This window comes from Acinonyx jubatus, chromosome C2 (genome assembly GCF_027475565.1).
Source record: "Acinonyx jubatus isolate Ajub_Pintada_27869175 chromosome C2, VMU_Ajub_asm_v1.0, whole genome shotgun sequence".
NCBI lineage: Eukaryota > Metazoa > Chordata > Mammalia > Carnivora > Felidae > Acinonyx > Acinonyx jubatus.
Genome location: NC_069384.1, coordinates 59,057,604 through 59,081,208, shown reverse-complemented (window position 1 = coordinate 59,081,208; position 23,605 = coordinate 59,057,604). Strand labels below are relative to the sequence as shown.

General features: G+C 42.8%; 1 protein-coding gene and 1 long non-coding RNA gene across 5 annotated transcripts in view; one reads left to right on the top strand and one right to left on the bottom strand.

Annotated features, from left to right (window-relative positions):
* The first annotated feature begins 6,978 nt into the window (after positions 1-6,978).
* On the top strand, positions 6,979-19,710 carry LOC113599799 (uncharacterized). Its single transcript, XR_008297666.1, has 4 exons — positions 6,979-13,051; positions 13,126-16,825; positions 17,664-18,103; positions 19,113-19,710. It is a non-coding gene; the product is annotated as an uncharacterized LOC113599799 (long non-coding RNA).
* SIDT1 (SID1 transmembrane family member 1) overlaps positions 12,251-23,605 on the bottom strand; it is a 111,450-nt gene continuing 100,095 nt past the window's right edge. Inside the window, exons 20-26 of one of the 4 annotated variants that reach the window (XM_015075318.3) lie at positions 22,899-22,913; positions 21,535-21,611; positions 19,005-19,051; positions 16,802-16,907; positions 16,617-16,727; positions 15,575-15,688; positions 12,251-14,174 (exon numbers count right to left, since the gene is read on the bottom strand). In XM_015075318.3, the coding sequence (XP_014930804.2) occupies positions 14,112-14,174; positions 15,575-15,688; positions 16,617-16,727; positions 16,802-16,907; positions 19,005-19,051; positions 21,535-21,611; positions 22,899-22,913 (533 nt within the window). In that variant the 3' untranslated portion in view covers positions 12,251-14,111. Of the gene's footprint in view, positions 14,175-15,574; positions 15,689-16,616; positions 16,908-19,004; positions 19,052-21,534; positions 21,612-22,898; positions 22,914-23,605 lie in introns of all 4 variants that reach the window. The other 3 variants (XM_053220872.1, XM_027060867.2, XM_053220873.1) reach the window with 3 other exon arrangements.

Here is a 23,605-nt window from a genome sequence, read left to right as displayed (position 1 = left end):
CCATGACAGAGAAAGAAGGGATCACCTACAAACTTGTTTTAGGAAGTTAACAACTTTGATACCAAATCTGTCACATTATAGCAAAGGAAAATTATAGGCCAATATCCTTATTGAACATAGATGTGAAAATTCTAAAGATGTCCACAAATTGCATCTAGTGATGCAGGGAAAGAATTGTGCATCATGACCAAACAGGGTTTACTTCAGGAATACAAGGTTAACATTTTAAAATCAATTTAGGCATCATTGTCTCAGAATAAAGGAGAAAAAAATCTATATGGTAACTCAGTTGATAAAATTCGGCCTCCATTTGTGGTAAAAACTCTAAACAAAATGAGAAGGGAACATTCTCAATCTGATAAAGCATATCTACAACCCAAACAAAACACCAAACACAGAACTACAGCTCATATTATACCTGATGATCTCCCCCTGAAGTCAGGAACAAGACAAGGATGGTCATTATTTGTCTATTCGACCTCTTATTGATGTTCCTAGCCAGTGTATTACTGAAGAATAAAGCTCTTCACCCAAAACTATAAAACGTTGCTGGTAGAAATTAAAGGATACAAATATTAAAGCATTTTGTCGCACACCTGAAACTCATTTAACAGGGCAATTATATCTCAATAAAACCATTTAAAATTACTCTAAAGCTCTAACACTTCAAACAGTGTGATACTGGCACAAGGAAAGATAGTGGACTAACGGGAGGGAACAGAAATCTCAGAAATAGATTACACATTATAGACATTCGATTGACAAAACTGCCAGTTGCGTTTCAGTGAGTAAAAGGTGGTACTTTCAATAAATGTGGCTGTAGCAGCTGGCTATCAGTATGGAGGGGGGAAAAAGACCCTGGGCCTCCCTACTCCACACTATACACAAAAATTCCTTTGTAGTCATAGGCCTACATGTATGTAAAAAGTAAAACACTGAGGCTTGTAGAGCAGTGGTGCTTAAAATGTACTCCCAGAATCCTGGGGTTCTCTGAGACGCTTCCAGGGCATCTGTGAGGTCACAGTTATTTTTACGATACTACTAAGATATAAGATGCCTGTAACTGTATTGGCATTTGCACTGATGGTGCAAAATCAGTGGTGTGTAAAACTGTCGGTGCTTTAGCACCAATCAAGGCAGTGGCACCACTGCTGTGCTAATTGTCATTGTATTCCTTTTCTAAAAAATTTGAGTATAGTTGACACATGATGCTACATTAGTTTCAGGTGTACAGCATAACATTTGTTTGTTTACTCATTCACTTTTAGATTCCACACATGAGAGAAATCCTGTGGTACTTGTCTTTCTTTGACTTATTTCACTTAGCATAATACCCTGTAGGTCCATCTATGTTGTCACAAATGTCACAGCCTCATCTTTGTTATGGCTGTGTAAAATTCCTGTGTGTGTGTGTGTGTGTGTGTGTGTGTGTGTGTGTGTATCACATCTTCCTTATCCATTCGTCTGTCAATGGACACTTAGGTTGCTTCTATATCTTGGCTATTGTAAATAATGCTGCAATAAACATAAGGGTGCAAATATCTTTTTGAATTAGTGTTTTTGTTTTCTTTGAGTAATACCCAGTCATGGAACTATTGGATCATACGGTATTTCTATTTTTAATTTTTGAGGACTCTCCATACTGTTTTCCACAGTGGCTGCACCAATTTACATTCCCACCAACGGTGCGTCCTCACCAACACTTGTTGTTTCTTGTCTTTTTGATTGTAGCCATTCTGACAGTCGTAAGGGGATATCTCATTGTAGTTTTGCCTTGTATTAGCCTGATGATTAGTGAGGTTGAGCATGTTTTCATATGTCTGTTGGCCATCTGTTTGTCTTCTTTAAAAAAAATGTCTACTCAGGTCCTCTATTTTTTAATCAGATTGTTCTTTTGGTGTCGAGTTGTGTAAGTTCTTTATATATTTTGGATATTAACCCCTCATCAGATATATCACTTTCATATCTCTTCTCTCATTCACTAGGTTGCCTTTTTGTTTTGTTGATAGTTTCCTTCTCTGTGAAAAAGCTTTTTATTTTGATGTGGTCCCCATAGCTTATTTTTGCTTTTGTTTTTCTTGACTTCGGAAAATGTTGCTATGGCCCGTATCAGGGAAATTACTGCCTGTCTTCTCTTCTAGGATTTTTATGGTTTCAGGTCTCACACGTAGGTCTTTAATGCATTTTGAGTTTATTTTTGTATATGGTGTTGGAAAGTGGTTGTTTCATTCTTTTGCATGTAGCTGTCCAGTTTTCTTGGCACCATTTATTGAAGAGACTGTCTCTTCCTCCTGGTATATTCTTGCCTCCATTGTCGTAGATTAGTTGACCATATAAGCTGGGTTTATTTCTGGGCTCCCTATTCTGTTCCATTGATCTATGTGTTGATTTTTGTGCCAGTACTATACTGTTTTGATTATTACAGCTTTGTAGTATTTCCTGAAATCTGGAATTGTGATACGTTTAACTTTGTTCTTTTTCAAGATTGCTTTGGCTGTTCAGGGTCTTTTGTGGTTCTGTACAAATTTTAGTATTATTTGCTCTGGTTCTGTGAAAAATGCTGTTGATATTTTGATAGGGATTACATTGAGTCATTGTACTTTTAATCATCATAAACTTACAGTTAAAAAAAAAGCCGATTTCATTTCAGAATGTTCTTGATTAAGCAGTACAGATTAATACTTTTGTTAAAACTTGGGTCATGAGTACACTTCCTCTTAATATTCTTTAAAAAAAATTTTTTAAGGTTTATTTATTTTTGAGACAGAGAGAGATAGAGCATGAATGGGGGAGGGTCAGAGAGAAGGAGACACAGAATCCGAAACAGGCTCCAGGCTCCGAGCTGTCAGCACAGAGCCTGATGCGGGGCTTGAACTCACAAACCACGAGATCATGACCTGAGCCGAAGTTGGCCGCTTAACTGACTGAGCCACCGAGGCGCCCCTTAATATTCTTTTTAAACATTGCATTAATATGTAGTATTCTATGAGCACACGGAAAACAAACATAATGCGCTTCTGCTAGAAACCAAAGTATGGTGGTTGTGGTAGGAAAAGTTACTAGTGTGTGGATTATGGAATGAAATAGTGGCTTTCTTCATGGAATACTAGTTTTAGCTGAAAGAATTATTGAAATCTCTGATTATTTGGCATTCTCAAAAATTAATGAAATGAGCTCATCACTATATCCAGTACTGTAAGTTTGAAAGGTTTCCATTAAGGACTTTCTGATGAAGTCAGTGGTAGTATCAATGAATTATTTTATATATATGTTTTATATATATATAAACATAATACATATATATGTATTTTATATATATAAACAATAATATACATATGTTTATATATATGTGTGTGTGTGTGTGTGTGTGTGTGTATACACACACACACACACACATGTTTTTTTTTTTTAATCTGAGCTGAAATCAGGAGCCAGATGCTTAACAAACTGAGCCACCCAGGTGCCCCAGTATATATATTTTACATATGTATACATAATTAAATGTGCAAATATTTGGAAGATTTCCACAATTCAGTGAGCCAAGATTTTCCAAACGACCAAAGGATGCTGTTACAAAACCGTGCATGGATAAAATGATCCATTCAAATTGCAGGCTAGACTGGGGCACCTGGGTGGCTCAGTTGGTCAAGTGACCGACTTCGGCTCAGGTTATGACCTTGCGGTTTACGAGTTTGAGCCCCACGTCAGGCTTTGTGCTGGCAGCTCAGAACCTGGAGACTGCTTTGGATTCTGTGCCTTCCTCTCTTTCTCTGCCCCTCCCCCGCTTGTGCTCTGTTTCTCCATCTCAAAAATAGATGAACATTTAAAAAAATTGCAAGCTAGAACAATAGATTTTAATGCTGCAATACATGAAATGTTCACTGATGATAACTTCAAATTCCACATTGCAACTAATCTTTGGGAAACTACCATTTGTTGAGTTTTGGTGGAGTATAAAAGAAGAATATCTACAGTTGTCTGGAAAGACTACTCCCCTTTCCAACTACGTATTTCTGTAAGGCTAGATTTCCTTCACATACATACTTCAAGCAAAACACATACTTCAGCAGAGTGAAGGAAGAAATTATTAGGAGAATCCAGCAATCTTCTAGGAAGCCAGACATTAAATAGATTTACAAAGATGTGGAACACTGCTACTATTCTCACAAGTATTTTTTGTTGTTGTTTTGGAAGATATAGTTATTTTTCATGAAATATGTTCTTTGTGTCATGTAATGAGCTTATTGTTACCTATTCGTAAATTTTCAATTTTTATTTCTGTAACGGCAAATATTGATAGGTGTAACTCAGAAATAAAACCTCTTTGGGGTCCTCAATAATCGGTAGGAGTGTACATAGGTCCTGAGACCACAAAATCTGAGAGCTAATGTTCTAGAAGAAACCATAGGAAATATTGTCTGGCCATATCTATAAAAAATTGTTACTTGAGACTTCATTAAAATTGAGAGTTTTTCATCAGCAACTCACATACTGGCAAAGATTATATATCAAAAAGAAAAAGACTCATAAGCTGATTTGAAACATTCATTGGCAAAGAATTTGAAAAAAGTCTTCACATAAATGACCAAGAAGTTTATGAAAAGGTGCTCAACTTCAGTCACCTTGAGAGAAATGCGAAATAAAATACAATGAGATACTGTTACTCCTCACACAGAAGGAAGAAAATGGAAAGAACTGACAAATGTCAAGTGTTGGCAAAGATACAGAATAATTGGAACTCTCCTATGGTGCTGATGAAGGCATAAATTGGTATAACCACCTTGGAAAACTGTTGGCACTATCCTCTAAAATTAAAAGATTTACCAGGGGCACCTGGCTGACTCCGCTGATGGGGTGCAAGTCTTCATCTCAGGGTAGTGAATTTGGGCCCCATGTTGGGTGTAGAGATTACCAAGAAAATAAACAAACTTAAGAAAAGAAAAAAAAAAAAAAAAACAACTGAAGACTTACCAACCCCAGGGCACTTCGGTGGTTCAGTGGGTTAAGCCTCTGACTTCGGCTCGGGTCATGATCTCATGGTTCATGAGTTTGAGCCTCACGTGGGCTCACTGCTGTCAGCGTGGAGTCTGCTTGGGATCCTCTGTCCCCCTTTCTCTCTGCCCCTCCAATGCTTGCACGCTCGCTCTCTTTCAAAAAAATAAAACATTAAAAAATAAAAAAAGACTTACCCCATGACTCAGCAATTCCATAGTGCACTCTGTATATAGTCTGGAAGTAATGTTTGTGTAAGTTCACAATGGACATGTATAAGAATGTTCACAGAAGCTTTTTTTTTTTTTTTTACAGCAGCCAAAAACTGGAAATGACCCAAACATCCATCAGTAGGGGAATGGGTAAAGAAATGCTATATACTCACAAAAAGAAATGCTATATAATACACATGGATGAATCTCACAGACATTATATTGAATGAAAGAAGCCAGACAAAAAGGAGTATCTACTGCATAATTCCATGTATGTGTAGTTCAAGAACAGGCAAAATTAACCTATAAGGAGCAAAGCCAGAAGAGTGGTTACCTCTGGGGTGGGGATTTAACTCGGGACAGGCACAAGGATATGGGAAATGTTTTCTATCTCAGTGTGGGTGGTGTTTACATTGGTGTGGATGTGTGCACATACATGCCTTACTGAACATAGTTTATACGTCCCTAAATAAAAAGGTTAAGAAAAAATTATCTACGGAAGTCTGAACTGATGTTAGTTTTCTCTTGATGAATTTCTAGAATTGGTAAAATCTAAAAGCTATTTTACTGTCATTCTTTAGAAAAAGAAAAAACGATGCCACTGTTTTGTATCTGGCTCCTGTTGCCCGGCTATGTGACTTTGGGCAAGTCGTATAACTTCTTTGCATCTTCGTTTATTTGTTGGAACATTATCTATCCTGCCTCACAGGGCCGACATGAGGGACAAATGAGGTTTGATATTTGAAAGTGTTTTCACACAGTTGCAAAGGAACATTTGAATGTAAAGTGGCAATTATTTTTTATGAAAATCCTCATTTCCATCTCCCCTACCCAGGAGACTGAAATGCAGGGAACACTAGAATACAGTTTCTTGGTCAATGTCAACAGCCCCTTTGACCTCTCCTTCTTTCTGTTGGCAATTAAGGAGATAATGTTAATTTGCTACCTACATAAGTTCAGAAGTCTGGTAGGTTGGTTAAACTGGTATCAATGTGCCACTTAATTTTTCACATTATCAGGTAAGCTGCAGATTTGGGGGGAGATACAAAAATCCAGCTTTTAACTAAGTTTGTGCTGGGCAGGTCTGGTTTTGTTTTTGTACATTGTTTAATCATATTCAGATCTGTGGTTTGGAAAGAGGCTGAAGCCAAATTGTGGTAGTGGAGAACTTACTGCTTCAGGGAAGTTTTCTGGGAACTCATGATTCGATTAAACTAAATCCTATTTTTTTTAAATGCTGCTGAGTGACGGATGTGCAAATTCACATTAAATATAAATATATGTATATATATAAAATATATATTATAACACACACACACACACACTATATATATATATGTATATATATATATATATAAGCCCAACAGACAGCTTAGTATAGGAGAAGAAAATTGGTTAGTATATCAGTGTTTCAAACCAAGTCATTGTTCTTTTTTGTCTTATTTCTGGACACATTTAAAAACATTTACCACTATTATCATTATACTTCAAATGGAGAATTGTAATTCCTCAGTTCAATGGAGGCTGGTTCCTCTGCCTCAATTCATCAGGATGAAATCACTCCCTTGTATGAGGGGACAGCTGGGCACAGTCACCAAGTATGAGGATGGGCCAGCCATTGACGCTAGTGGTAGATTCTACCTGATCTATTGGACCAGCAGAGATCAGTCTTAGAGGTAGCTTTAGAAGACTTTTTGCCTTGACGATTTTTTAATCTGCGAATTTTTTTTTAATGTTTATTTATTTTTGGGAGAAAGAGTGTAAGTGGGGGAGGAGCAGAGAGAGAGGGAGACAACAGAATCCGAAGCAGGCTCTAATCTCTGAGCTGTCAGCATAGAGCCCAAGATGAGGCTCAAACCCACGAACCGGGAGATCACGACCTGAGCCGAAGTCAGACGCTTAATCAACTGAGCCACCCAGGCACCCCGAATCTGTAAATGTTTTTTAGGAAATAAAAACCTAGGACTATATTCCTGTACTTTCTCTCCATTGTTAATTTTGTTTCTGGAGCAGCAGGCTCCCAGTGGAAACCTGACACCTCATGCTACATATATTTTAATTTAAAATGAATCTTTGGACGTGTAGCCCTTTGCCAAGGACAATCATTGAATTTAGAAAAAGGACTTTGGTTCTTAACTTTTACAAGCTTAGAGACTGAAGCAAGAGTCTCCACATGGATCCAGCTGTTCCAGCTTTATAGAGCCAAAGTGATCCAAAGCCATGATTTTATCAGTTTCATTGTTATTCATGTTTATGTAACAGAAACATATCTTCTGAATTTTGCTGAAACTTTCAATTTTTGTTAATCTGTTCAATAGTCATATAATTTTAGGCTCTGTTTTGCATGTATAGATACATGAGTAAGTAAGAGTTGACCCTTCCTTACAACATAATCCGTCTTCTCTTTTCTCCGGTCTCGTTACCTAGGCTACTCCTTCTGACTGTCAATCCAGCTTTCTGCAGCAGTCACTTCATCTAGTGAACAGTGACTTCTTTAAGTGTCAGTTTCTCCATGCAGCAAATGTCCTAACAGTGCCTACTTCGTGGCGTTGGGTGGTTCAAGATTAAATATGGTAATGCATACAAAACCCTTGACAGAATGCCTGATGACAAATGTTTGCTGTTTTAATGATCAATTCTGCTGACTTTAATGTTCTACGGGTCAGAGACGGGAACTGAGGACAACAGTTTCCAACAGGAAGACCCTACTAAAAGGGCAGATCGAAAAGCTCAGTGCCCTGATTGTCCTCCAGCAGGGACGGGTTGTTGCAGTTCTTCAGAATTAGGGAGTTGGAGCAGTTTTTGTTTGTTCAAGGATGGATTGAGATGATCCCCACCCCAACTCTCTCTCTCTTTCTGGATCTCTGTTCTCTGCTAAGATCGAAATTGGGACTTTCATTTTTCTTACGAAAAATTGGAGGTGGTCATCAAGGTACCTCTCAATTTTTCTAACTTCTCTCCTTTTATCTGGGAAAGACACAATTATTCTCCTCTTCTGGGCATGACAGGGCAGGCTGTGAGAGTCCAGTAGGCTGTGGGCTTCCCTCTTAGTCCAAGTGTGATATTTTAAAATATTGTCCAGTCCTGTAGTCTCAACCCGGTGGAGCCTGGGGGTCTCTTTCATTTTGCTTTCAGTCGGCCTGAAAACAAGTAAATAACATCAAACCCACAAAGGTACCACGTCAAAACGTGTCCCTCCTACTTGGGCCCAGTCCTTCTCCATCCTTTCTTACAAGGTCTTCCCTAAAATGATGGTCCAGTAAGCTCTATCCATCATGTGAGCCACCAACACCATTACCAGGTAAACAACTTTCTCTTTCTTCATGACACAAAGAAGCAGCTATCTTCCCCTCCACATCCCAACCAAGCCTCAATTTACCCTCTTGTGTAAAGCCTCTTGTATCTCCCCATATATAGCTTTTAGGGATGGTTCAGGCTGTCATCTGTTGCCTTCCGCTTCTGCTTTCAGAAGACACTACTGCTTGAACCTGACCTTTGACTGAATCTCAGCTGGGTCTTCCAGGTTCACATACGTTATTCCTGCTTCATTCTCAGTTTCCCTTCCCTTTCATGCTCCACCTACCTATGCATTACATTGTTCTGGCACTTGCAAGCCAACTTAGAATTCTCAGACATCTTTGGTGTAGTTTTAGCAATAAGCCTCTTCCTTCCAAGTTACCCGTCGCTGAGAATAGCACCCACCTCTCTGATCCTGAGAAAGTCCCCTCTAATTATTTTATTTGTTTGTGTGGTAGGACTGGGAACCATTGAGGGAGAAAGCCTGCACCTCCGAAAACATCTCTTCTGGAGACCCAGCAAGTATCCTTTCCAAGAATTTGAGATGCTGTGTTGTATCAGCAGCAAGTTTAGGGCTTCACACATGGGGATAAAAATTGCTGGTACCTATTTGGACTTTTTTCTGCTCTGCGCCTAATGATAAGATTCTCGGAAGGCCACTCTCTTCTTGGAGCTCTTTGCCCACTTAAAATGAACAAATTATGATGATGTGCTTCATGTCCATCTTCCTTTTTGGACCACAGATCCTGTGACGGAAGAAATTGTGTGCCTTTTGTGCATTCCTGGGTCCTGCTCCTTGTGGAGCCTGGCCCAAATATTTCTTGATTAACCATTAGCAGAAGCCGTATTTCTGATTCTGTGTAAATGGACAGAGAAGTGGTAAGGAAGGAGAGGTTAAAAGAGAAATGGATCCCCTAAAAAAGTAGGTTACTTTATCAAGTATCCTAGGTTGAGAGAGAAGCAGAGTCAACCTCAGGTCTGAATTTGTGCTCTTCCTCGAAGGGACCTGCCTTGTACCGGGTACTGAACCTTATGAAAGGCTCGGATAGGTGACATAATAAAAATCATAAAGTGCAAATCAGCTCTTTTCTGTGATGGCAATGCTATAGCCCCGTAAAATAGACATCCTCTGAATTATTTTGGATTATCTTCTGTTTAAATGACTTAGAGTCCTAATTCAAGAAGAATGTTAGAACATAGGGTAGATGAGGAGGCCAGAAGAAAGCCATACTACGATTGGGTGTCAGTCTTCTCTTGTCCTGACTTGGACATCTTTCACTGTTTCAATCTCTTATTTGCTAAATCAAAACTATACTGCTGAACAAGAGATAAAACACCTAGACTTTATTTAGCCCTTGACTGAGATGTGATATGACTTCAAGGCCATTCTATGTTAAAATATGGTGGTTAATTATTGTTCATCTCCAGAGAAATGGGTAAATCCTGAGATGACAGAAACTCTAAGGCAATGAAAAGGATGTAGGATAGAGCCAAGGAATTTTTTTAAAATTTGAAGTTCAGGAAAAGTTATGAAATCTCCTAATCCAGGGATATTTAGGAAGAGGGCAGAGTCCATTTCCCTAAGATTGGGGAGTAAAGGGGAATTCTGTGTGAATAATGGTAACCACTTAGCCTTCTTTGTGTTTCAATGAGAATAGCCAGACCACACGTCAAGGAAAAGTGTAATAAGTCCTGCCTTGGAGTTCATAGAGCAGGGGTCTCTTCTTACAGAAGAGTCCCATCCAAGCAAAACTATTACTAGGGCCTTTTAGAAACTCATGGTGAAGGCTGATCTTTGACTCCTGTGAAACTTTTTTTGAATTCATGTGTGTTAAGGCCAAAGATTTGACAGGCACTTTACCTCCTTGACAATGGTGCTTTAATATTGAGGAGACGTTCAAACCTAGTTACACAATACGTGTTGTCTCCACCAAACAGCGTTAAAAACAACAACAAAAACACCTACCATAAACTGGGCAGAATCAAGGGTTTTCCATTGCTTCAGGCAGAGGCAGATTGTATCTTTATTCACAATGCCTTTCCTTAGTTTCACCAGGGATATTAGTCATTTCAAAACCTGAGGGACATTCCCCTGCTTCTTTCTGGAGCCAGATTTGTTTCCCATCTTCATGCAGGCTGAACATCCAGGCTTTCTCTACAGAACATTTGGGAGGGGGTAGGGAGGGGTGGGGAAACATTTGCCGTGGCTTTTGCTGAACCACAGTAGTAACAGCTACTCGAGAAAGGGAGAAAATTCAGGTTTTCTTTGAGATTCCCAGGACAGAGATGGCGGTAATGAGGTGTGACCTACACAGCCAGATTTTCCACTTGGCCCTAGATTTGGTAGTGATTTTTCATCTGGGTTGGGGTAAGAGTATTAAGGGCCAGAGGCAGTGACATGCAGCCATAAAGGGTGGGGTGGGTGGGGGGACACTGGGACTAGGAGGTTTGAGAACTCTGGGCAGTATCTTTGAAGGTGAAGAGGCCTCCCAAACCCTTCAGGGCCTCCTGGAACTGAGGACAGGAAACAGGACAGCAGATTTCAATGGAGAGCCTCTAGAGGAGAGAGATGCCAGCCCAGTGGAGAGACCCGCTCTTGCCCTGCCCCCCCATGGGATTCAAGAGGGACGGGATGACAATCTTCTCTGTCTTGGCACTACTCCTGGTGCTCTGCACGTCTCTACTTTTGTCCCCTAATGTAGTGTCAAGTGGATGTGTTAGGCAAGGATCAGAGTGTTCCAGCAACTTGCCTGAGGTCACACAGTGAGCACGTGAACATACTTGGATGAAAATCTGACTCAAGAATCTTTCCAGGCTCCACTGTTCCTTCTGTGAATAATGTTTATCTCTGTTTCTCCCTTTCCCCTAAGTTTTACACAGAGAGACTATCTCCCAGAATGAGAAACATTTTGGATGTTATTTGATTTACCGACACAGGCATTTTGTGATCTCACAGAACATTCTGGTGGCTGCTCAGAGCTACAAAGGAAGCAGCTGCCACTTTCTTTGCACCAGGAGCTGGCTTGGTGATCTCCTTCTGTCATGGAAAGTCCCTTCCCCAGATAGACTCTGGTTTTCCACTGGCTTCTCCTGCTGCTAAAATAAAATCAGGCTAATCCCTCAACCATCCAACGTCAACAGGTGGACTTGCCTCTCCAGCATTCGTCAGAGGTGTGAAGAGGTCATTTTTTTATGCGCACAGCTTTGCTCCCCTGGCTGCCACATCTCGGTCCTGCTCCAGCTGACCTACTCCTATTACCTCTGTGCCTCGTCTGCCAAAAACCTCTTCACAGTGGCTGTTTTCTCCGGTTACCCTCTGGCTGAACTTGGCTTTCAGATTAATCTTCCCTTCTCTTTAAAGAGCGAAGTCCACGAGCACAGACAAAAGTTGCGTGGGCATTGTTCTACACAGGGACAAGGGACCATTCAGCTGGGAGGCTGCCCCCCTCCACCCCAGCATTCCTATCAACCACGGATGCAGTCGGACAACTTTCTCATGTCCTCCAGCCATGACATTCGTACTGTAGACAGAAGTAGCAACAACTACATTTAGAATTGATAGTTGTAGGAGCAGGCTTGGTCTGGGTTTTTAGTCCTGCTGCAGAGAAGGGAACTGACCACAGTGTGTGAGTTTACAGCATAATATAGACATGGTGGGAATAAACGGTCAAGAACACCGCAGCACAACACAGTTCAGAGCCCCCTCCCCATTCCCACAGATACATTTCCAAACAAGCTGCTGGACCAGGTAACGCATCTCACAATTTATTCACTTTGGGCCACAGGGCCACTTGAACAGACTTTGTCCACATTTCCTTAGTGCACCTTTTTTTTTTTTTTTTGATTGAAGCCATCAGTGCATTAAAATAAAAGAATTAGGTCAAATGAGCCATTATTAAATGGATTCGAAATTTGTTTTAGATGTTAGACTATCACAACTATTTTTATAGGTGGCCTTTATATAGCCTATGGAAGCCAACAGTTTTTAAGGAAGGAAGAATAGTAGAAAAGCAATGATAGGTTTGGGAACATTTTAGAAAAGAAAATCACAAAAAGTTTCATTAAAAGCATCTTTGTGTTTTTAAAATCCGGGAAAGTTTGCTATTGAAACTTCTGCAATGTGACTTTGAACATTATACAAATATTTTAGAGACAGAGTAATACTTTTTTAAACAAAAAGGACGCCTGATCCATTTCCCTAATGAACGATCAGGAAAGCAGAGGTGACAGGTGACTTCAACTTCACAGGCAAATATATATAGGGTGCACATTCATATGTCTCTTTTCTGATTACATCTTCCTCCAGGTACCACGGGTGCGTGGTCCAAATGGGGCGTGGCAGGGGCAGAGATGTCAGACGGTGGCAGTGAAGTGGGCTTTGCAGCACCTTACTGGCGAGAGAATGAGAATCCGGTGCAACCAAGAAGCAATCCTCAATCAGCTTGCTCTCTGCAACTCAAGAGGATGAGTAAAATGTGTTCATCCTGAGAGTTACTTCTAGAGAACTTCAGAGAGAAAATCTGGAGGCCCTAACCTGCCTCAAGTGACAGGTAAGGGGCTTGGTCGGTGGCAGAGGACCCCCAATGCAGCATCCCTGGTTTGAACAATTATTTATTCCCCACAGGTGACATGGGCACAGAATCGAGCTGTTAGAATTGGACGCTCGAGGAGGCAATTTCAGCTTTGCTGCATGTGCTCTAGGCACCCACTTCCTTAGGGTGAGGTCTGTTTGCAGGAGGCTGATGTCACCAGTCTCTTAGCCCTGTCGGTCATTTCTCTCACTCCTTCTGCTGCTAGAAGAGTTTTTGGAGCTGGTGAGAGAACGCCGGGGCCTAACCCAGGAAAGTAGAGCCTGAGTTGTGGGGTCAACACACAGTGGTGGCATGAAGACACTAACAAGTAGGTGAGCACCCAAGCCGTGGTCCTGGGAACAGTTACCTGTTAGGATGAGTGCGTGACAAAGCCCAATCCAGAGCCCTTCTAATGGGGTCAGGAACCTGGGGGACGCATACAGAGTTCCTTCCAAGGAGGTGACTAGCTGGTCCTACTAAGCCCTAGGGCGTGGGTTCAGCCCTCCACCAGACTCTGAGGAGCTGTATCACCCCTGGACTCTGGAGAAGCGAGCTGGTGCTCTGGGATGTGTCAAGCAGCAGATATCGTGGGGGTGCGAAGGGGGCCCATCTAAAAAGTGTCTGGGCAGGAGATCTGAGCTGCTGGCCTCTCCGGGCCTGAAGGCAGCTGGACAGAAGAGGGCAGCATCACTCTGTCCTTGCCGTCGAGTCTCAGAGGAGGGCGGGAGGGGTCCTAAGACAGAGTTGACTTGGATGCAGCTTGCGTCCACGTTTAGCTCAGGGCTGCAAACACAAGGGGATGGGTGTCTCTAGACTCTTCAGGGATTGCCTCTGTCCAGACCCGTGGCTTCCCCTCCGCCTCCCTTCTTGCAGGTTTGAATCTCCCTCCTGCCCCTGTCCTCCCTGTGTGAGCGCACACCAAGTTGACCTGACGAGGTGAGTGGAGCATTTGGCAGTGGTGACTTTGCTGCGGTCCCTGTATTTTCATGAAACAGCACCGAGATCGATTGCTCCCCCTCCCTTTCTTAGTGCTGGAGGCTCAGAAGACAGGGATCTGGTCCCTCCGAACCACGTCCAGGTCATCATCCAGGGTTAACAAAACCTGGAATGGGAGGGGTGGAGGAATGAAAGCAGTGCACGGTCACAGCCACAGTAAGCCCAGCTTCCTCTCTGAGACTCACCTGGGTTGACAGCACAAGCGCCTTCCTGTCCTCTGTGGCTGTCTGCAGTGCTGTGCTCTACATGGGCAATTATGATCACCTAGTTCATCTATTAATTCCGATGTGTACCAAGGGCCTATTATGTGCTATTCTAGATGCCAGAGACAAAACTCCCTACCTTCCTGGAGCTTACATTTGAGAGAGCTTCAGACATGAAGCAAATGGGGACAATACAGCATGTTAGTGATGTGTGCAAAGTCCAGTGTACTAGATAATAATATGTAATGAAATAGTAACAAAAATTAAACTATGGAGGGAGTATAGGAAGTATGGGGTAGGGAAAGGTTGAAAAAAAGTGCTGATGGGGTGGCCAGGGAAGTCATTACTTAAAAGGGGACATGTGGCCCAAGATCTAGAGGAAAGGAAATCTTGTTGCATAGAGTATTGCTATACAAGCAATGTATACTCCGCCTCCATTTTCAGTTCCCTCTGCCACCACTCTCTTCACATGGAAACTTTCACTCCACTTTTGTGGTCTCTGTCTCTCTCATGAAGGTGTTGTTCATCAAAACTACACGTCACGAGGAGTGAGGTTTATGCAGATTGTTGAACTTCCCCAGCTGGCCACGAGGGGGCAGCCCCGCTCCACTCTCGAGGCCGTGTGGAGGCAGAGCCCGCTCACCGTGAGCAGTGCTGGGAGCACAGGTCTCCCAGTGTTGTTGCTTGCTACCTGTGCACAGGCACAGCGGACTTTTAATTTGGAAAAGTCTAAATTAGGATGAAAGGAAGCCAGCAGTGATCATCCATTGGTAGAGTATGCATAGCTTCTGGAAAGGTGTTTGGGCCACAAGAAATGGAAGGATTACAGGAGAGATCTGGGACAGACTGGTTAGAAGCAAGAGACCTGGCTGCTATCCCCAGCCGCTCCAGAAACTTGTAAAATATTTGTGGGATATTCAGTGAGACTGGAAGAGGAGGAGGAATGTGAGCACAAGAAGGAAGAATCTAATGTTACTGAAATTTGAATGAGTGCCAGAAGTGATTCCTGGGGCGATTCTGGGCATGTGAGTTCTAATAACTGATTCAGTCCAAATGTTGTGCCATTTAAGGAAAATCATTTTGTTAACTCTGTATCTTGAAATATTGGAGAGTAAAAGGAAAATGAAAATAAAGATCTAACTGAAGGATATAATGTGAAAAAAGATATAAAAGAATCTGTATATTAAATTATAATGAGGAATTAGAAAGAGAAGTTAGAAATACAAAAAAGTAAGGAACGCAGGGGAAGAAAGTACAGGATGTGAAGAGAGAAGAAATTGACAGACAGGTATTATAAACTCACCAAGAATGAGAAAAACAGGGCTGTGGCAGAGAGGAAGTGCCAGATGTCATGGTCATCAAAGAAATCGAGCAGGATACACTCCCGGTTCTTCTCCCGGGATTCGGCTGGGGTTCCCTGGAGGAAGGTGAGGCAGAATGTGGGTGAGCACTCCTACAGTTCAACTGTTTAGAGGGCTGAGCGTCCAGAAAGCCACAAAAATGCTATTGGATGCCCGGCTCAAAAAGTTAGCTTCCAAGAAAACATTAGTCCACACGAAAACTTGTACACAATGTTCACAGCGGCCACACTCATAAGAGCCAAAGAGTGGAAACCATCTAAATGTCCCTCAACTGATGATAGGTAAAATGTGCTGCATGCATATGATAGAAAATTATTCAGCAATTAAAAAGACATGAAGTACCAATATATGCTACCACATGGATGAATGGATAAGCTAGACTTCAAGATCACATATGGTATGATTCCATGTGTATGAAATGTCCAGAACAGGCAGATCTATAGAGACCAAAGATAGATTAGTGGTTGCCTATGGCTGGTGGTTTAGGGAGAAACGGAGAGCGACTCCTAGTGGGCAGGCTTTCTTTCTGGAGTGATAACAAATGTTCTAAAATTGATTGTGATGGAGAGCTGAGGCTTCCTTTCTGCTACTCAATGTATCACTTATTTCCTAGGCCTCAGTTTTCCCATCTATGCAATGGGTTTATAAACACCTGCAGCTGGGTATTTGTTTATGGATAGGATTATGAGAAGATACAGTAATGAAGGTTTGGCACACGTTAAATATCCATGGGCAAGAGAGTCATAATACAACACGTAATGAGCATCCAATCTGCCCTGTTTGGAGGGCTCACACCTTGACGAGGCCTACTCTGACAATGACGACAGCATGCCATTTATGTGTGGACATTAAACACCATCCCTTTTAGAGAAAGCTTTCATTTCAAAGACAAACAGCAACAAGCACACGGAGAGGGAAGTAGGAATATCAAACAGGCAAGAGGGAGGGAGAACATTTCCTCTGAAAAGAAAACTGCCCTCTTACCTCCCAGCTGCTGAGATTCTGGAAGAAAAAGTACAGAGCGGAGGCCCACACCACAGCCGTGGCCACGATGCAGAAGAGCGGGATGGGGAGGAGCTTCTCCGAGCTGCGGAGCTGTGGATGGAAAGCAGATGCAGCTCGCGGCCTTTTCGGACCCAGGGCGGGCGGCTCCCGGTGCCCACTCTCACCTTCATGATGATGTAAAAGGCCAGGTAGAGCAGCAGGTTACAGATGAAGATCCCCAGCATGTAGGAAGCGAAGTCCCGGGGTCGATAGATCAGTCCAAAGAGGGCGCTGGGTGCAGGGAGAGATTAGTATGTAGGCATCAAGCTGGGTTTGTAACATTGTTGGCTTTTTCACCTCCACTTTGGGGAGGAAGGGAGTTAAAAAAAAAAACCTCTAATGCAAGTAAATTACAACACCTCCTTCAGACCTGGCATTTTTGATGATTGTAAGGTTCCCATAAGTGGATGTACCACAATCCTCTTTCCTCTCTAGTTGAAATAGTTTTCCTTTTGCCTTGCGGCTTTTCATTACAAAGAACAGTGCAATGAATAAATCACTACCTTCAGACGTATTATGCTTTTCTCTTTTTTTGCATTTAAGATTAATTCATTAGACTAGATTACTAGAAATAGAATTATCTCAAAATTGGCTTGCCACACATTATCAACAAAAAACTGTCTATGGTTTTTATTATTTATTTATTTATTTATTTATTTAAAAATGTTTGTTTATTTTTGAGAGAGAGAGAGAGAGAGAGAGCATGAGCAGGGGAGGGGCAGAGAGAGAGGGAGAGTGACAGAATCCCGAGCAGGCCCCACATCCAGCATGGAACTGGACTCGGGGCTTGATCCCTTGACCATGAGATCGTGACCTGAGCTGAAATCTAGAGTTGGAAGCTCAACCGACTGAGCCACTCGGGCTCCCCTATGGTTTTTACATTAATACTGAAGTTTAGTTTGGTTGGGGTTTAGCACTGCTTTTTTCCCCCAAATTTCTTTTAAAATAACATTCAAGATTCACATGAAGTCACTCCATGTCTTGTAGTGTCCATGGGAAACTGAGGATGGAGAAAAAAAGAGGAAGCCAACCCTCCACCAGGTTCCCATAGTGCCGGTGTGTTGTCACACCCCATTCATCCCTATAGACCTTGCTGCCCAAAGAGCGCCTGTGTAAGAAAAGAGAGGCCATTTACCTTGTCTTGTGAGCAGATTGTGGGTTTGGTTTTGGTCATGGGAGGGGTGGGGACAAGCCAGGTGTTTGTGAGCACTGGGGACATAGTTATCAGGTGCTCATTACCAAGGGGCTGGTCCCTTTTCTCCCACGAGCACCCTGCACCCTATCTTACAGAGTCATTAGGACTGTGGGGTCCTCCCTAAAAGAGAGGTCAAGAAGAGTGCCACAGGTGACCACTGCCAAGAATCACCCATCTCGACGTGTCTCTACATCAAGGAGGGGTCTTTCACAGGCATGGCGCTTACCCCGAGGTAATCCCTGGGTGACAACATAATGGGAAATCTCTTCCACAAGCATATGCCCCAAGTAAGATTTGAATTCTCAAAACCAGATTCTGGCTTTACCAGAAGGTACGCCTCTGTTTTCAATCCTTTCATGTCTTAAAGGGGGGCAGGAGTCATCTTTCTATCAAAGGTCACTGACCTTTTTAGCATATCAGCTAGAACCACTAATAAAAGCAACTAAACTTACCAAGTCATTGGGGTAGACTAATGAAACAGCTCACTTACTCACATTTTAAAGTTGAGAATAGGTTATATAAAATAGTTACAGATAACAAAAATATAGGTCTGTTGTACTGTTCTATTTTGAAGCCGTCGGAGGGAAAAAAGCCCAGGTAATAATGAGGGAAAAGAAGAAAAGGGATATTGGTGCAGTAGGAAGATTGAGAACCATAGGGCAAGAAATAAAGAGGAAAGAGACTTGTACACACACACGCTCATGCACACACGCAAACACACACACATTTAGTAAGAAAGGGAAATGTCTACTGGGTAGCCTTGATGGAAAGATCTACAAGACTTTAAAACTATGCTTCATGTTTGTAACTTTTAGAATAATCTCTAGCATCTATCTACATAGTTTATCCATGTAGATAACAGATTTGATGTTGGTCTTGTGGCGCAAATGAGCTCAATGCATCATCAAGGTGCTGAACGCAGCACTTTAAAAGAGACCACCGTTGGTACACAAGGCTTCCTAGTGTGTTCTTTGTGGAGGAAAAATACCTTTCTTCCAAGTCCCTAGGGCAAGCACAGTCCTACACGCTCCTTAATTTCACATTTCTTTATATAAATGACAGCCAAGGAAAGCTAAACTGCCGTGTTACAGACATCAATAAGGAGAAAAATGTGTCTTCCTAAGACTACTTACAAGGACCAGTTAACCAGATTCCCCACGATGAGCAACACCATTCTATCCTGGAAAGAAAACATCAGATGAGAGACTGCACACATCTCTTTTCTTTTGACCTACTTGTAGGGGCAGCATCAATTATGGGGAAACAATTGCCTGGTGAAAAGAGTTTCCATGGTTCTAAGAGAGCTGTGCCTGCAGGCGGACACTAATCTCCTATGGGAAGAAATGGCGAGGCCTCGGTCTGTGAACGGATGTGACTTTGTGTCTGTTAAAGAAAACACGGTGAGTAAAGCAGGACTCTTACTGCTTCCCCCACCAATGTGTAGGGTAGCTGGGCACCGCGGCCCCACTTCTTGAGGAAGTTGGTGGTGTGTGCAGATTACTCGGTAGTGAAAAGAATTCTGCCGTTGCTGTAATATAATCCAGCACTGTTTCCCTGCGCCGTTACTTAGCGAGCCACAAGGCAGCTCTTGGGCCTCACCCGTTTGGCTCCCGTTTCCTCTCCATTACTCTGACTCCAAGGAGGTCCTGCAACGCTCAGGCTCCCGGTCTCTAAACACACAGCCTTAACACTAAAGATATTGGTGGTGGGTGAACTAGGAGAGGTCCATCTCAAAGGAAAGTTCCTCTGATAGAGATTAATTCACAACCTGGCCCTGCTTCTTTGCATACAGTGTAAAACTTTTAGGTGGCATCTGATTGTACTTTAATTTGCATGTCCTCATGGGATTCTCTGTGCTGATTCTCTGTCTTTGTGGGTGATCCATCTAGCTTGGAGGAAATATCTTCCTTTAAAAAAATTAGCTCTGGGGCGCCTGGGTGGCTCAGTTGGGTAAGCATCCGACTTTGGCTCAGGTCATGATGTCACGGTTCGTGGGTTCAAGCCCTGCATCGGGCTCTGTGCTGACAGCCTGGAGCCTGCTTCCAATTCTGTGTCTCCCTCTCTCTCTGCCCCTCCTCTGCTCACACTCCGTCTCTCTCTCTCTCTTTCTCTCAAAAATAAACATTAAAAAAAATAAAAGAAAAATAGTCTGCTAGAAAAAAAGACAGTCTGCATCACATAATGTGAATAAACAAACAAACAAAACATTAATTACTCCTCATGGCTCACAGCTAAGGCAGGCTTAACTCTCAAAATACAGGTCCTACTGTTTTTTTTTTTTTAATATTTATTTATTCTTAGAGAGAGAGAGAGGGAGAGAGAGAACATATGCACAAGCAGGGGAGGGGCAGAGAGAGGGAGACATAAAAAATCTGAAGCAGGCTCCATGCTCTGAGCTATCAGCACAGAGCCCAACATGGGGCTCAAACCCACAAACCACGAGATCATGACCTGAGCCAAAGTCGGATGCTTCACCAACTGAGCTACCCAGGAGCCCCAGCCCTACTGGGTTTTAAGTTCTCATGTAAATAAAACCCTTCAGCCTCAGTCCCCTCAATAGAGTTCCTGCCCAAGCTCTAGAGGGTGAAAACATTCTCATATTCCTTTATGTCAATATGATCATAAACTATTTGATCATAAATTATTAGCAGGTACTTCGTGAACTCCTGTGTGTCAGGCCCAAACAGTATCAGGAATTCTGACCACAGCATGGTGGAAAGGTTGGGGTAATGGCTCCCAGCACGTATGCGGCCTTCCTAAGGTCACTCACTGGCCAGAGAGCCAAGATATAGCTGGGACCAGGGTCCCAATCCTTCTGCCTAGTGTAGAAATGTATGATATACTGAAAACAGTGATGGAGAATTTTTAGAACTTGCATTTCAACCAGTAAGTAATAACCACAATTTTGAAGAAAATATCCTTGCTTACTGTAAAAATCAAACAATGTACACAAATCAAACCAGTGTATGGTGTGGCAAGTGTTAAGTTCTTTTTTTAAAAAAAGTTTTTAATGTTTATTTATTTTTGAGAAAGAGAGAGACAGAGCATGAACGGGGGAGGGGCAGAGAGAGAGGGAGACACAGAATCCGGAGCAGGCTCCAGGCCCTGAGCTGTCAGCCCAGAGCCCGACGCGGGGCTCAAACTTGTGAACTGTGAGATCATGACCTGAGTTGAAGTCGGATGCTTAACTGACTGAGCCACCGAGGTGCCCCTGAAAGTGTTCAGTTCTTGATGAAAGCAACCGGAGTGACAGATGCCCAGTTTTCTTGGGACAAGCCTGGTTTATGCCTGCTGTCATGGTATAATTATCCAGTGAGTGCCCTTTGCACTTCCACAAGTGAAATAATCATACCTCTTTGGATGACACCCTGCCTTGATCCTTCCCCATAGCAACTGTCACTGTTCTGTAGTTTTGTATGTATACACAGATTTCTTCTTTAAACACTAGCAGTATTTCGTGTATAAAAATGGATCTATCCCAGTCTGTTTTTTATGAGCAAGAAGAGTAAGGAACATGCTTCTTCCCCCTACTTGGAGCTCAGCCACCCTGGGCCATCTGGCCTTCTTGATTTAGGGAACCTGAGTGTCTGCCCCGAGCCTGCCCCTCATACTGTTCCCCTTCTCTCTGGGACAAGGCCAAGGCACACAGGAGCACGCACGTACCATATACAGAGGCCGGCTGCACTGCTGGACGAAGTCCGTGTAGAACACCATAGCGGCCCTTCGGAAAATCCCCAAATCTGCCGATGACACAATTGCATACTAAGGCTTAGTCAGAGATACTACAGAATACTCCCATACGGCCCAAGATTTTAGGGCCAAGATGATGTCGTCTTCACCTTATAAAAATGGTGCTTTGTACTTATTAGGTCAGCAACAGATGTTTGCTTTAAAAAATGGTGCCTGTGGGGCGCCCCGGTGGCTCAGTCAGTTAAATATCCAAATTTGGCTCAGGTCATGACCTCACGGTTTGTGAGTTTGAGCCCTGCGTCAGGCTTGCTGCTGTCAGTGCAGGGCCCACTTTGGATCCTCTGTTCCCCTCTCTCTCTGTCCCTCTCCCTCTCTCTCTCAAAAATGAAAAAACGTTTAAAAAATTAAAATAAAAAAAAATTGTGCCTGTACATGCCTGTGCTGTCCTGTAAGGTGTGCTGTATCCAGGCATCATACTGCAGAAAAAGGCAAGTGAGGTGGACCCATGTGACAAATGCTCACAAATAATTTGAGTGGCCGGCCAGCGCCTCTATCGTCTCCATCAGCTAAGTTCCCCTTTGTGTACAGTTTAGTGCAGAGGTGTTTCCTTTATAGCAGAGATGTTATGGGGCCCCTCCAGGTACCTTAAAACATCTGCTCTCTCTAGAGGATGGGAAATCTTAGCCTGTAAAAATTCGAATCTGTATTTCTCCATGTGGTTGTAAGTCAGTAAGAATTGAGCCAAGGGACACTGAAGGCTATGGAGCACATTCAGAGAGTCTAAACTTGTACTGCAACAGTAATCAAAAGAATGCAAGTTACGATGGAGAGCAAAAGATCGGGAAGAATTTTCAAATGCGATCCTTCAAAAGCATAGAATGAAACACAGCACATGTGTGTGTTACAATTGTTCTATGAACAGAGTGAGGGTCACAGGTGGAGCTGTCTTTCTGTGAACAGTCTACACTTGTAGACATCACAGGCAAGGCTGAGGTCTGCTCAAAGCAAGCATTTCAACCAGGGGGGACCCCAGCTGTGTTGTGAATGTCATCCCTCCTCACATTTACCCTTGGGGTCAATTTCACCAGACTTCACTAGACCAGATATACTGAGGGAGGGAGGGGATGGGATGGGTCCATGCAATAGTCCAGAAGACGTGCAGGGCAGGCTGGGCTGGAGTGTATCCTTTCCTCTGAGCCTCTCTCTGGCCCCCTCCCCATAAGCTGATCCTGCCCAACCTGGAAGGGGTGTTCAGAGAGCCAGGCTGGCAGACAGTCACACAGGTCGTTGTGTTAAGAAAGCAATCTAGAGCCCTGGGAAGGGTGGCTGAACATTACCTGTGTCAGACACATCTGAATCGGTGGGAAGCAGGGAATAAATGAGAAAAGAAAATGATATAAGAAGGTAGCCAAACAGGTAAACTACTGGTCATTTTATTTTTCTCCCAAAATGATGACTTTAGTTTTATTTTCCAATTAAAAAAAGTAATGTTTGCTCATGATAAAGAACACAGAAACTTCCTGCCTGTCTCAAACGTTCAGACGTTTTCTTTTCTTCAAAGAGTGAATCAGAGTCTGTCTCTCCCTATCTCCTTTATGCACCACTTGCATTTTGCAATTCATTCTCTCTCACAAGTGATCCCTGCCATCCTTTCCTTGGGCTCTGGTAGCAGAGTCAAGATCTGGGCAAGTGGCTCTATGGTTTTCTGTCCTCCTTAGGAGATGCTCTGCCCCATTGCTGCTGCCTTTCCTGTATCCACGTTCATTTGCAGGTGCGGCCTGAGGGCCACAGAGAAGGTATGTCATTGCAGAAAGCAAAGGCAGCTTATGAAATGGGCGGAGAGGCTGGTGTTGGCTGAACCACTGTCCACTGACTCAGCTTCCTGCCTTTGGACTAAATTTAGATGCAATCATTGTCACCATAGAACAGGACATTTTCCTTTGGACTCTGGTAAGTCTGTGACCACCTCGGGAAGAGGTGGGTAGAGAAATTGAAAATACTCAGTAGTGCTATGCACTGGCTGTCTTCCATTTACCCTTGCAGA